Source organism: Diabrotica virgifera, chromosome 1 (genome assembly GCF_917563875.1).
Source record: "Diabrotica virgifera virgifera chromosome 1, PGI_DIABVI_V3a".
Lineage (NCBI taxonomy): Eukaryota > Metazoa > Arthropoda > Insecta > Coleoptera > Chrysomelidae > Diabrotica > Diabrotica virgifera.
This window is the reverse complement of record NC_065443.1, coordinates 52,894,349-52,907,823: the sequence shown is the minus strand read 5'-3', so window position 1 is coordinate 52,907,823 and position 13,475 is coordinate 52,894,349. Positions and strand designations below refer to the sequence as shown.

Genomic DNA, 13,475 nt, shown 5'->3' with positions numbered 1-13,475 from the left:
GCCAACAATACAGTATATTTTTCTTGCAACCACATAACCAAGGATTTTCACTGTACCAACTAAATTTAAAATATCAAGCTAATTTTTTAAATTCCTTTTTTAAATTGTTTAAAATAGGTCTTTCATTTTCAATAATCTCATTTTATTTTTCAATCAGAATTACTTTTCAAGTAGTTGATCGATTACGCAGCGACACTCATCCATGGTGAACTGCACGCACACTTTTTATTATAGGTACTGTTAGCAAATTTAAATCTGGTAACAGCCCTACTGATATACACAGCGCGCTTACGCCCATCGCTCCTTCAAAATTTTCACTAGCCGGTCCCGAGCCGCCCGAGCGACAGCGAGATAACCATTCATTGTCACCACAAATGAGACTGGTAACAGAATATAATAAAGTGCAACTGAGTCACATAAACTCGACAATATTTTCGTGTGTCTGGCTATTTACTGAATTAGGTACTATTAACACATAATACAATAATATATTTCTATTGGTAAAAATAAAATAAAATAATAAATGGAATTATTATTCATCGTCATAAAATACATATTTATTTGCAAAATTTTTAACTGTTACCAATGGTAACAGTGGTTACATGGACGCTTCGCCAGTGTGTTCAATCCCGAGATTATAATCACCCAATACGAAGAATAGTTGATCTGCAAGTTTCAGGAACGAGTAGGAGAGTAAGACCAAAGGATTCTTGGGGAGAAGCTCAGGCAGGACATGTTCGTAAGCTGAATTGATACTAAGGCCCAAGATACAAACTTATAGACAATGTCATTATAAAATCCAATCCCATACAGGGATAAAGGCAAAGACACGTACAAGAAACATCGAATTATTAGAGAAGCGTTGGATTTAGTGTATCTTTCATAGGAAGAAACTAGCTTTGGATTTAGTCTATCTTTCATAGAAAGAAACTATGTAGATGTAGATGAATATGGTCGAATTGTCCGTCATAGTTGTTTTATTTATTAATACCGGAGCTGTAATCACTAATAAATTCTACATCCGATTGCTTAAGATCATTCTCCTTATCACTTTCATAAACTATATGTTTTATTTCCTCCATTTTAGTGTAATATAGACGAAATAAAAATTAAAATGTAAACGTGTTGAAACTAATGTATTAGTTTGATAACGTCATTTGTTACGCGGCCACCTGTCTTATTGTGTAACGCATGGGCATTCGCTACTGCAAGAAAAACACCACGCATGTTCAATTCCAATGACGAGTCAGACTCGTTATTCTTTGTCTTTATTTTCGTTTCCCATTATTTTCTTTATTTTCATGATTTTCGCTTTAAAAACAATTATATTTCCTTATTTCAGAGAGCAAAATCCCAAGGCGCTAAAATCTTGAGAGATATTTGGGAGGAAGCTGATTTTGAAGGGATTGTTCGTTATGCTTTAATCCAAACTGTAAGTTGATTTTGTGTTTTATGTAATTAAACGTGAATGTGTTTCAAAAATAGTGACATTTCAAAATTAGCAATAATATTATTTACATCTAAGTATACGCTATGAGCTCCGCTGGTATCGCCACCTACCTAGCGGATTACTAGTATCATTTTCGCTGGAAATTTAAAGAGAAAAGTGTTGGCTATCCTGTGTGAGTTTCGCTGGTATGACTGGTATTGCCACCTAGCGGCCACCGAAACAGTACTACTGTTTCGGTCGGAAATTTAAAGAGGGAAGGAGAAAAGCAAATAATAATTGTTTCAAACTTATTATTTAATTCTTATCGTGTAATATTTACAAGAGGAAAGGAGAAAAGCAAATAATAATTGTTTCAAACTTATTATTTAATTCTTATCGTGTAATATTTACAACGAAAAGAAGTAATTGGATTGTAATCGATAATTATATTATTAGTAAGAACAGAATTTATTATTCATTATGATTATTTTTAAGATTTTGCTTATCTTTTTGAAGTTTATGTTGACAGCTAAGATAAGAAAACGTTTATTCTGCAAAACAGTATAATAATTTAATATAATTATAGTATAATACTTACTTAAATATTAAATTATGCATTTATTGCATTTAAACAAATAATTAAGAGCATAAACGTAAAATTTCATGCCAACTCTTTTTAAATGTATTAACTATTTTTCGAATCCGGAGAAAACTAATAATATATATAAGTATTGTTGAAAAATTTAAACGAAGAATGAAATATATTACATTATTATCGAGGGTCAAAAGTCCCTGAAAACTTCTGTTTATTTTAATCAGTTACAGGGGTGAAAAAAAGAGAAAAATTAGTGTGATTTTTAATTTCAAATCTCTCATTAAAAAAAAACTTTTTGTTTATTATAAGGAACTTTCGGCCCTCGCAAATGCGAGGAAATCTGACTTTATGCTTAGCGACAGGAAATCTGTAGAATACACAGTTACAAAGTTCACTGACTTGTCACCACTGGCGCTCGCGAACTTTTAATTATCCCATCTACTAACGAACTTATAGCGGATAAGGGTTAATTAAAATATTATCTTATTCATAATATTTGTGAGGTAACTAAATAAAGTTGATAAAAGACTTTAAATAATTCTAACTTTAGAATACTAGGTAAACTTAAGGGAAAAATGGTTGAAATGTAATTTGCATTCTTCTTCACTGCACATAAATTTGCCTGTTTCTTCTAAACAACAGTAACATGGCCATCGTATAAATGATTTTTTTTGTATATTTTTTGACTTCCGTATTTTAATGAATCATTTTTTTGGATATTATTCCATTTTTCAACTTACAAGTATCTATTTATCCGGATATTTAGCTATTCAAATCTATCTACACTGAGTTTTCTGGCCGGTCATGTTATCGCCGATCTGGTTCACTGTATAGTTTTTGAATAATCAATGAACCACTTAAATTTTCTGAAAGTTTTCCGAAACATCAAATGAACGAAACAGAAATCATTAACAAAAAGTAATCGTTATAATCCTATAAGTCTTACCGTCAAACAAATTTGTAAAACTTTACCCTTATTGCTCAGTATTTAGGACATAGATTATAGTTTATTTTCTTATACTACAATAACAATATTGTAACTACACACACCGGCAAAATTAAAGGAACACCTTAAAAATGGGACATGTTTGATGTCTCGAATTTCCTAAACCAGTTGTCCGATTTGAGTGTTTTCTTTAGTAGGTTATAGTCTTATTATTTGAATATCGATGTAATAATATTGTTGCTAGAGAGGTAAATGTCATTTTTATACCGGGTGTAACAATCTTACTGTGTTTTTTCCTTAAAGTTCGAAACACCCTGTGGAATATTGTAGCATAATATATAAAAAATTTTGAAATTAAAACTCAATTGTAGCCTTAGGCTTTCTTAACATTTTCTTTTCTTATTAACATTTGCTTATGTTGGATAATAAAAAAGTGCGTTAACAACTAGCCATGTTCTTCACCAATACAGGGTGTTTCTAAATAAGTGCGGCAAAATTTAAGGGGGTAATTCTGCATGAACAAATAATGATCGTTTGCTTTATAAACATATATCCGCAAATGCTTCGTTTCCGAGATACGAGATGTTAAATTTTTTTCTTACAAACTGACGATTTATTTATTGCTCTAAAACCGGTTGAGATATGCAAATGAAATTTAGTAGGTTTTCAGAGGTAGTTCTTGTGCATTTTTTGCCATACAATTAAGAATTTTGTATTCACCATTGGCGTGTATACGGGTATAAACATTTTCGTTATATCAAATTATATAAAATTATAGAACATTTTTTGCTTAGAATTAGGTTCTCTAGCTACTTTCGTGATTATTTTGACCAAAAAATTTTCCACCCCCGAGAAGAGGTGGGAACCACCCCCAAGATAAAAGCACACATCAGCATAGGGTAGACCTTGAATTAATCTTCCGATGACCAAACTTTTTTTGTTACACGGATGACCAAGGGGGGAAAATGACCACAGGTCAAAAATGTCAAAAATGACAAGTAACAAAAAAATGAAGTTTTTTTTGGCATGGACTTTATGTCATTCAGCCAGTCACAACATGAGTATTAGTGTCATGTGTAGTGTGTATGTTGAGTAAGTGTCTTGTTACTTTGCAAAGTCGACGTCATTAGCGTAAAACTACTTGGAATTACACATAATAGACGGTATTTTACTAAACATCAACTTCAGAATATATTTTTTATTCGTAAAATATAGGGAATTTTTTTTATTTCAAAATATGAGGATATCTAAAATGATATTAAAGTCAAATAAAAAAATAATGAGTTAAAACTTAAAACTACTTTTGAATTTATTAAAGAAAAACCTACGCTGGGGTCACAATTTCCCCCGCTTGGTCATCCGAAGGTTAAGAGATAAGTAGAGGCTATTCTCAAAATTTCATTCAAATCCATGCAGTAGGATAGAATTCGGAGGTAAAATCCTGTTTTTCTCTCATTGACTGATAGTCCTGTCGCCAGGGGGGGTACAACGGCCTCGTTAATTCAGATGGACTTACCCAAATTTTTTTTATGTATTTTGACCCGTAGAACACGAATTTTTTGGGTAACAGTTGATCCGGATGTCGATAAGATTGTTATAGACCAAGAACTTGAGGAATCAAATAACAGCGATTTTTGGCAAAACAAAACAATATTTTGTATTTTTTGGGTCATTTTAAGCAAAAAATATTTCTACAAGTTTTTTAGCAGGATGCACAGTTTTCGAGATAAACGCGGTTGAACTTTCAAAAAATCGAAAAACTGCAATTTTTAAACCCGAATAACTTTTGATTAAAAAATAAAATAGCAATTCTGCTTAGCGCCTTTGAAAGTTCAAGTCAAATTATGTCGGTTTTGATTATTTGCATTGCTAAAAATTTATTGTGTTATTGCTAAACAAAGCTACAAACAACTAGTGCGTGAGTGATGTTTCTATGATTTCTCATTTAAAATCGAACGAGTAGGTAGAATAGGTACTAGTGCAATCAAGACTATTTCTACGTTACATGCGTTAAAACGCATGTAAAAGCACGGGAAACCCTACGTGTTTATAGCTTTGTTAAACAATAAAACAATAAATTTTTACCAATGCAAATAATCAAAACCGATATAATTTGACTTAAACTTTCAAATGCGGTAAGCAGACTTGCTATTTTATTTTTTAATCAAAAGTTATTCGGGTTCAAAAATTGCAATTTTTCGATTTTTTTAAAGTTCAACCGCGTTTATCTCGAAAACTGTGCATCCTACGAAAAAACTTGTAGAAATATTTTTTACTTAAAATGGCCCAAAAAATACAAAATATTGTTTTGTTTTGCCAAAAATCGCTGTTATTTGATTCCTCAAGTTCTTGGTCTATAACAATCTTATCGACATCCGGATCAACTGTTACCCAAAAAATTCGTGTTCTACGGGTCAAAATACATAAAAAAAACTTGAGTAAGTCCATCTGAATTAACGAGGCCGTTGTACCCCCCCTGGCGACAGGACTACGACGTATAATAGATTTATCATTTATAACGCTTAGTTTTTATATAATGTTAATAATAATTTGCAGTATGGCGATACAACCCACACTTTAATAGATAAAAGTTTATACCGAGGTCAGTTTCTACCTGGATATTCGCCATGTCAACCAGATCCTCTAGGAAAAGTACTGTAAGTATAATAACTATACAGGGTGTCCAGAAACTCTACCGACAAACGAAGACAGGAGATTCTTCAGATAATTTTAACACAATTTAACCCAATTCACCTAGTCCGAAAATGCTTCCTAAGGGAGCTAGAGCTGTTTGAAGATGGCGTCGTGGAATTAGTTTCTATTAGATATCTCCAGAACGCTTCTATTTAGAAAAACGAAAACTGGTACACGTATTTAATTTCCAGGGATAAATCGATTCCATCAATTACTAATTTCTAGTACCAGTCATAGGCACCCGTTTTGGGTAGGGCAACGGTTATTTTATCGCATAACTTTTTTTCTTTAACTTCTAAGCATTTATGATACTGGATTATTAAATCGTGTGGTATGCTAGTACTAAAAGGTACTCTTGATTTAAGTCGACAGGACGCACCGTTTTCTAGAAAAATCGATTTGAAAATTTTTCGTTTCCTAAATTTGAAAAAAAAAATTAAAAAAAAACTATTTAGAAAAACGAAAACGGGTACACTTATTTTTCTTCCAGAGATAAATCGATTTCCTCAATTGCGGAATTCTAGTACCGCTCATATGCGACCGTTTTGGGCAGGTCAACGGTTATTTTATCGCATTACTTTTTTGTCTTTAATTTTTAAGCATTTTTGACATTTGATGATTAAATTATGAGGTATTCTAGTACTAAAAGATACTCTTACTTTAAGTCATTAAAATACACCGTGTTTTTTTTGAAAAAAATTTTCCATTTTTCTTCCAATTCAAAAACGAAAACTTTTCAAATCGATTTTTCTAGAAAACGATGAACCCTACCTAATTAAAGCAAGAGTACCTTTTAGTACTGAAATACCTTATAATTTAATAATCTAGTATCATAAATGCTTAGAAGCTAAAGACAAAAAGTTATGCGATAAAATAACCGTTGCCCTAACCAAAACGGGCACCTATGACCGGTACTAGAAATTCGTAATTGATGGAATCGATTTATCTCTGGAAATTAAATAAGTATACCAGTTTTCGTTTTTCTAAATAGAAGCGTTCTGGAGATATTTAAGAAAAACTGATTCCAAGACGCCATCTTCAAAGAGCTCTAACTTCCTTAGGAAGCATTTTCGGACTAGGTGAATTTTGTTAAATTGTCTTAAAATTATCTGAAGAATCTTCAGTCTTCGTTTGTCGGTAGAGTTTTTGGACACCCTGTATATGTACCTACATAGATTCTTAATATAAATATTTTCAATATTGTTTTTGTTATGATTTTTTGAGTATAAATCTTTTCGAGATAAAACTGAGGAAAGATCTATTCAGACATATAGACGTCACAAAAAAAACTAAAATGATAATAGAATATTTCGATATCATCATCTTATCATTTATTCTACCCGAATAAATACCAAAATGTAAAAAAATATAATCAATCAACTGTACTGACGTCAAGAATTATTATTTTTGTGTTTCGTTGGTCTGAATTTATCTGAATGTGTCTTAATTATTGTTGGTGTCAACAACATAATGTCAAATTCAGAAAGAAATATTTTATTGTTGCTAAAAACATTTACATATTATTAGAATTATTTAAGAGGCAACATCAGCACGCGGAAAATGCTTTCCAAGATTGCAGCTTTAGTTTTGAATATTTTGTCTAGATATTTGGCACACATATTCGCAATATAGCATATTCGCATATTCGCATATTCCAATATAGTAAAGAGTTGCGGTACAGAGTCCAATTAAAGAAATATTTTAGTATGTGGAAATCACTCTATAATTAAATAAAATATTAAGAAAACGAGTATGTACCGCCATTAAGAAGAACAAAAAATACACTTTCTTCAAATAAACTTTTTTATACCATGCCTAGATTTTGTGTGACATTGGAACTACTAACAATCGATTATCTATAACAAGAAATCGAACTTGACTGACTTGGCAATATTTAGCACACATATGAGTATAATAATTATTGTTATCACAATATTGTGCTTTTTTTGATAGTATAGTGTCACTGTCACTGTCGTACTGCCGACACACTGTTGAAGAAAGATTTACACTATTGGGTGATTCGTCAAAATAGACGGCAATTTCGAGGTAGAGAAATTTAATTTAGAACATGATTTAGAATTACATAGTTCATTTTTAAATATTTTTTATAAAATGAGCTATTCAACTTAGCCATGATACCAGCAGAGATCATTTTTAAATATTTTCCGAAAAACGGAAATGTTGTGACTTCGGAGTTGACAAGTGTCCACGGTGTTGACGTAATTCTCTGTTAATTGAAATTTATGATCGTAACAATTAAATAAAAACTGGTATGTAATAAAACTATACAAAACACTTCCATTTTGATATAAAGTTCTACAGGAAAACATGAAAAATTGGTAAAATATCAATTGCGTCGGAGTTGATTTAGATCGGCTCTCGTGTTAACAAAACTTTCCAATATTTAGCCGTGTCTTTTCCGTTACACTTTTTTTTTTTTTTTTTTTATTTAATGGCATAGACATTAGTCATTCAGCCAGTTGCAATAAACAAAATACAATCCTAATCCTAATACAAAATAAACAGAAACAATATATACAAACACAATAAATAATACAATACAATAATAATACAATAAAAACAATAATGGAACTCTGATAAAGTGATAAAACATTTATGACAAAAAAAAAAGATGCAAATCTGAACTTAAATCATAAAAAATCTCATGCCCGCGTACAAATCTTATAGGACTGTGCGTGTATCTGACAAGAAATCTATAATGATATTGTATATTTGTTGTGAGCCTGTAGCCAGCAAAGACTGTATATTGAATGGTGCATGCATATCAAGTTGAATTAAATTTTTATAGAGAGAGTTTGAATGCTGTTGAAACTTAGTACATTCAAAAAAGATATGATCAAGATCACCCTGCTTTCCGCAATGTTTGCAATTATTGTCTTCAATCACATTTATTTTATATAAATGACTTGGATAGCAAGCATGTCCAAAACGTAATCGATTTATAGTTGTTATATATTTACGTGGAGCTTTAAAACTCTTAAACCATGTATTTTGTGGAATCACTGGTTGTAAAGTGGTGTATCTTGTGGGGTTTGTTAAGCAGTAAAGATTCCATTGATCTTTCCATATCGATAGTTGGTTTCTTTTAAAAATAGTAATAACATCTGATACACATAAAGAATATGACAATAAAGTGCCTGATGTTATACTGGATTTGGCTAAGTAGTCTACATACTCATTATCTTTGAGTCCAATATGTGCCTTAACCCAAATAAATTTTATATTGAAGCCAGAGTCTTCTAACTGCTTTAACATATCCTTTATTAAAAATATGTAAGGATTACTAAATGTTTTGGGCAAAAAAGTATTTTTGATATTCTGTAAAACTGATAGGCAGTCTGAAAGAATTAACGTTTTTTTAGTATAAGAGTTTTTAATATATTTCAACGCTTCGAGTATGGCCAATGATTCCGCAGAGAAAATTGAAAACTCATTGGGAAGTTTGTATTTGAATTCGAAACCTCCTGAGGGTAAAAAATACGCACAGCCAGACCCTTCTCCTGATTTAGATGCATCTGTGTATATAACTGTTGCATCACTGTAGCAGTTCAAAATAGATTTCAGGATATTGTTGCTGATTATGTTGTTTTCGTTGTATGTGGGTATTATTACATCAGTTTTATGGAAGAGAGCAAAGTAGTCTAAGTTTTTGTCTACTGTGTTTAATTCCTTTGAAAAAATAGGATTGTTCTGTAATGCAGTACATAAAGGCGGAGATGGTTTTTTAATCCAATACTTGTGAGTAAGATCTGATTCGTTAAGATGACATATACTGGAAAATAATTCGAAATTTGTAGTGTGTGCTTTAAGTACCCATTTTTCGCTTAGTAAATTTCTTCTAATCTCTAAAGGAGGCTCAGAAGCTTCAACGTGTATTGGTTGTATAGGAGTAGATCTCATAGCACCTAAACAGATTCTCAAGGCAGAGTTTTGGAAAACGTCAATTTTTCTTAAAAGGTTTTTGGAAGCAGAACCGTAGAGAGTAGCACCATAATCTATAATGGATCGTATATAAGCTCTATAAAACAATAAAGATGTTTCAACATCGCAGCCCCACCACACTCTAGTTGTCATTCTAAGGAAATTAATACCTTTGCTACATCTATCCAGCATATATTGTATGTGTGGTTTCCAAGTTAGTTTTTTGTCCAGAATGAGTCCCAGATATTTGACATTATTTTTAAATGTAAAAGATTGATCACTAAGTAATACATCTTGGTTTATAGGAAGATTGTGTCTTGTAAAGACAGATACTGCTGATTTTTTAATTGATAAATTTAAGCCGTTCTCTAAGAACCATGGAAATAGGGAACTACAAACTGTACTTAGGTTTTGCATACCGTTTTCATATTTCTTGCTTTCCATATAGACACAAAAGTCGTCTGCATATTGTATGATTTTGAATGGGATGTTGTTTATTTGCATCTTATGTATGTCAGAGGTGTACAGATTAAATAAAATTGGTGATAATACTGAGCCTTGTGGTATACCGTAATAATTATGTCGAGGTCCTATTAGTTTATTATTATGATCTCTGATGTAAATTACCCTATCTGTATAGAAACCGATTATTGTGTTAACGAAAGCAATTGGCATATGAAAAAAATTTACCATTTTATGTTTTAAGGTTGATAAACAAACTGAGTCATATGCTCCTTCAATATCTAAGAATAGTGCTGCTAAGTAGTTATTTTTAGTTAAGTTATTCTGTACATCTACAACAAGTGTTGTTAAAGCGTCTAGAGTTCCAAAACCTCTTTTGTAACCAAACTGGTTTACTGGAAGTAAATTCTCTTTTTGTAACCACCAATCTAATCTAAATTTTATAAGCCTTTCTAAAGTTTTAAAAATACAAGACAGTAAGGATATTGGTCTATATGAACTTACGATGTTTGGGTCTTTTCCGGGTTTAAGGATAGGAACAACTAAGATGTCTTTGAAAGAATCGATAACTATATTTTTTTGGATGATATCATTGAAGACATTTAAAAGAAGTTTTTTAGCAACATCTGGAAGGTTGGTTAACATGGGGTATTTTATATGATCGATACCAGGAGAAGTATTTATGCGGTTTTTAAGGGCAAAATCTAATTCAGTTTCAGTAAATGGTTTTAACAGGAAGTGATTATTTGAATGATGACTTTGTGTAGATCGTGTAGGTGAATTTTGAGCAAAAGGAGGACATACTTTATTAAAAAAGTCGTCTAATAGATTATCATTGAAGGGTTTTATACTAATAGATGCTTTTCGATTCATTTTGTTGGCCTGTGACCATATCTCCTTAGAGGAGGTATTTTTGCTTAAATTAGAACACCATTTAATCCAACTAGCTTTGGCTTTTTGTTTCAACTGCTTTTTAGTATGAGCAGTAACTTTCTGACAATTTAGATAATTATCAAGGCTTGGTGAACGTTTATACAATGCTAATGCTTCTTTTCTGTCATTGATTATCAGATCGCATTCTGGGTCCCACCATGGTGGAGGCGATCGATTTTTAGATTTAAAAATTTTGTATTGAGGAATAGATCTAATTGCAGCATCATTAATGCAATCTAATAGAAAACTATAATTTTGATAAGTATTGAAAGAGCTATTGTAGTTGGAAAACATGTTTTCAATTAAGGATGTATACAGGGACCAATTGGCTTTCTTGATATTCCATTTGCTTTTTGGATAAATTATTTCTTGTGAGGTGTTGGTTATTGAAAAATTCATAGATATAGCAAAATGATTCGAGCCTAAGGTGTCACATAAAACTGACCAAGTAAATTTACTGGCTATATTAGCTGTGCAGAGTGAAATGTCAATAATAGATTTTTGAGTACCATATCTAGGAAGATATGTAGGTTCTCCATTATTCAAAATTACAAGATCTAGGTCTTCGATACTGCTAACAATTTGGTTACCAACTGGATCATTACGCAGTGAGCCCCATAGTGAGTGATGAGCATTAATATCTCCGCCAATTAAAAAAGGTGATTTGATTTGTGAGAAGATATTTATCCAATCGTTTTTGGATGTACTAATATTTGGAGGTCTATATATAGATAAAAAAACTTAATTCTATTGTGTTACATTTAACGATAGCACCGCAAACTAAAATTCCCTCATTAAAATTGTTTCTAATATTTATTTCACGAAATGGTATAGTTGTTTTAATTAAAATTGCAACACCTGCATACCCGTCATATCTATCTTGGCGAATTACATTATAACCTTTAAATGTATAATTTTGATTTGGTTTGAACCAGGTTTCACTTAATAATACAATATCAATATTTTCAGTTATTAAAAAATGAATTAAACTATTTTTATTCGAAACAACGGATCTACCGTTCCATTGCAAAATTTTTAATGATTTAAGTTCTGGGAACATGTTATTTATGAGTGATATCCTCTAAAATCGTTTTTATACCATGGTAAATACTATCTTGACTCATAGTTTTTATATCATCTACAGTTTGAATATTTGTAATCAAATTAAAAATATAATTGGAAATTAGTGTTTCCAATACTCTTTGATCTGATTTGTTTTGACAAATTGGGGGTTTTAAATTAGCAGGAAGGGGTTTGGAGGGCCCAAAATTAAAAGGGAACATGGGTGAATTGTTTTGTGTTTGGTTTGGTGATATTTTTCGTTTTTTAGCTATATTATAGTGGCTTGAGGAGGGTTGGGATTGGGATGTATTATTTGAAATGTTTTGATTTTTATGTGTGGTAGTAGAAGGGGATGATTTTTTTGAAGATGTTGGGAGGGGAGGAAAACTGTCTTCGATATTGTCTAGTGTGGAAAATCTATTCTGAATAAACAATCCCGAGAAGAACGATTCACAGTAATTTTTTGCCTCGATAAAGGAAATTTTTTGCTCAATCATCACGTTCTTTATCTTCTTTTGATGTTCGTATTTTGGACACTTCTTGGATATGGAAACAAGATCTTTACTATCACAATGTATGCATTGAACATCATTATCTTGACATGTATGATCTTCATTTTTGATTTTTCCACATTTTATGCAATGTGCTTGTGGACTGCGACACTGCTTGGAAATATGTCCAAATCTTAAGCAATTGTAACACTGTGTTACTTTGCCAATGTAGGTTTCAACAGGAAAAAATACACTATTTATTGAAATGTAGCTAGGGAGAATATTTCCTTCGAAGGTGACTATCATTGTCCTTTTGGGTACATAGTTAGTTTTTCCATCGGTGTCAACTTTTCTGTAAGTTCTTTTAAAGGCTATTATGGGGGAGGGAGATTTACTATTATCTAACAAATACTTTTCATCGTATTGAGTATCAATATCTCTTATTAGGCCTCTTATTTCTAGTAAATGGTTAGGGACATATGCTACTAAGTTTTGGTCTTTTAATTTTATATTTTTAACTAAATTATTTGCATCTACGATTGACCTTAACAAAACTTTAATTCTGTTTTTTCCAATGGCTTTTATTTCAATAATATTAGGAATGTTCAATTTTTTATGCAAAATGTCCGCAACAGTAAGTGGATGTAAACGGCCAATATCCTGATTGTTTGATTTTTCTATATATACATAAACATTATTAAAATTGTACTTATCTGATGCAACGTTGAACAATTTTTTCTCTACAACTTTTTGCGGAGGTGGAATTTGTTGTGTCGGCACTTTAATAACATCTCTGGTTTTAGTTGTAATTTTCGCAGTAGAATCATCCAAATTTTCTATTAAACTTGATTCAATAATATCCATTTCACTATTCTCACTAGCACCTGAAAAGTTTTCACCTAATGGTGTCCCTGGGGAAAA

General features: G+C 31.5%; 1 protein-coding gene across 2 annotated transcripts in view; it reads left to right on the top strand.

Annotated features, from left to right (window-relative positions):
• The window catches only part of LOC114324960 (4-hydroxyphenylpyruvate dioxygenase), an 87,124-nt gene that overhangs the window by 53,005 nt on the left and 20,644 nt on the right, over nucleotides 1–13,475 (top strand). For both annotated transcript variants that reach the window (XM_050655346.1, XM_050655312.1), the window contains 2 exons: nucleotides 1,343–1,432; nucleotides 5,527–5,627. In XM_050655346.1, coding sequence (XP_050511303.1) covers nucleotides 1,343–1,432; nucleotides 5,527–5,627 — 191 coding nt within the window. The remainder of the gene's footprint in view (nucleotides 1–1,342; nucleotides 1,433–5,526; nucleotides 5,628–13,475) is intronic.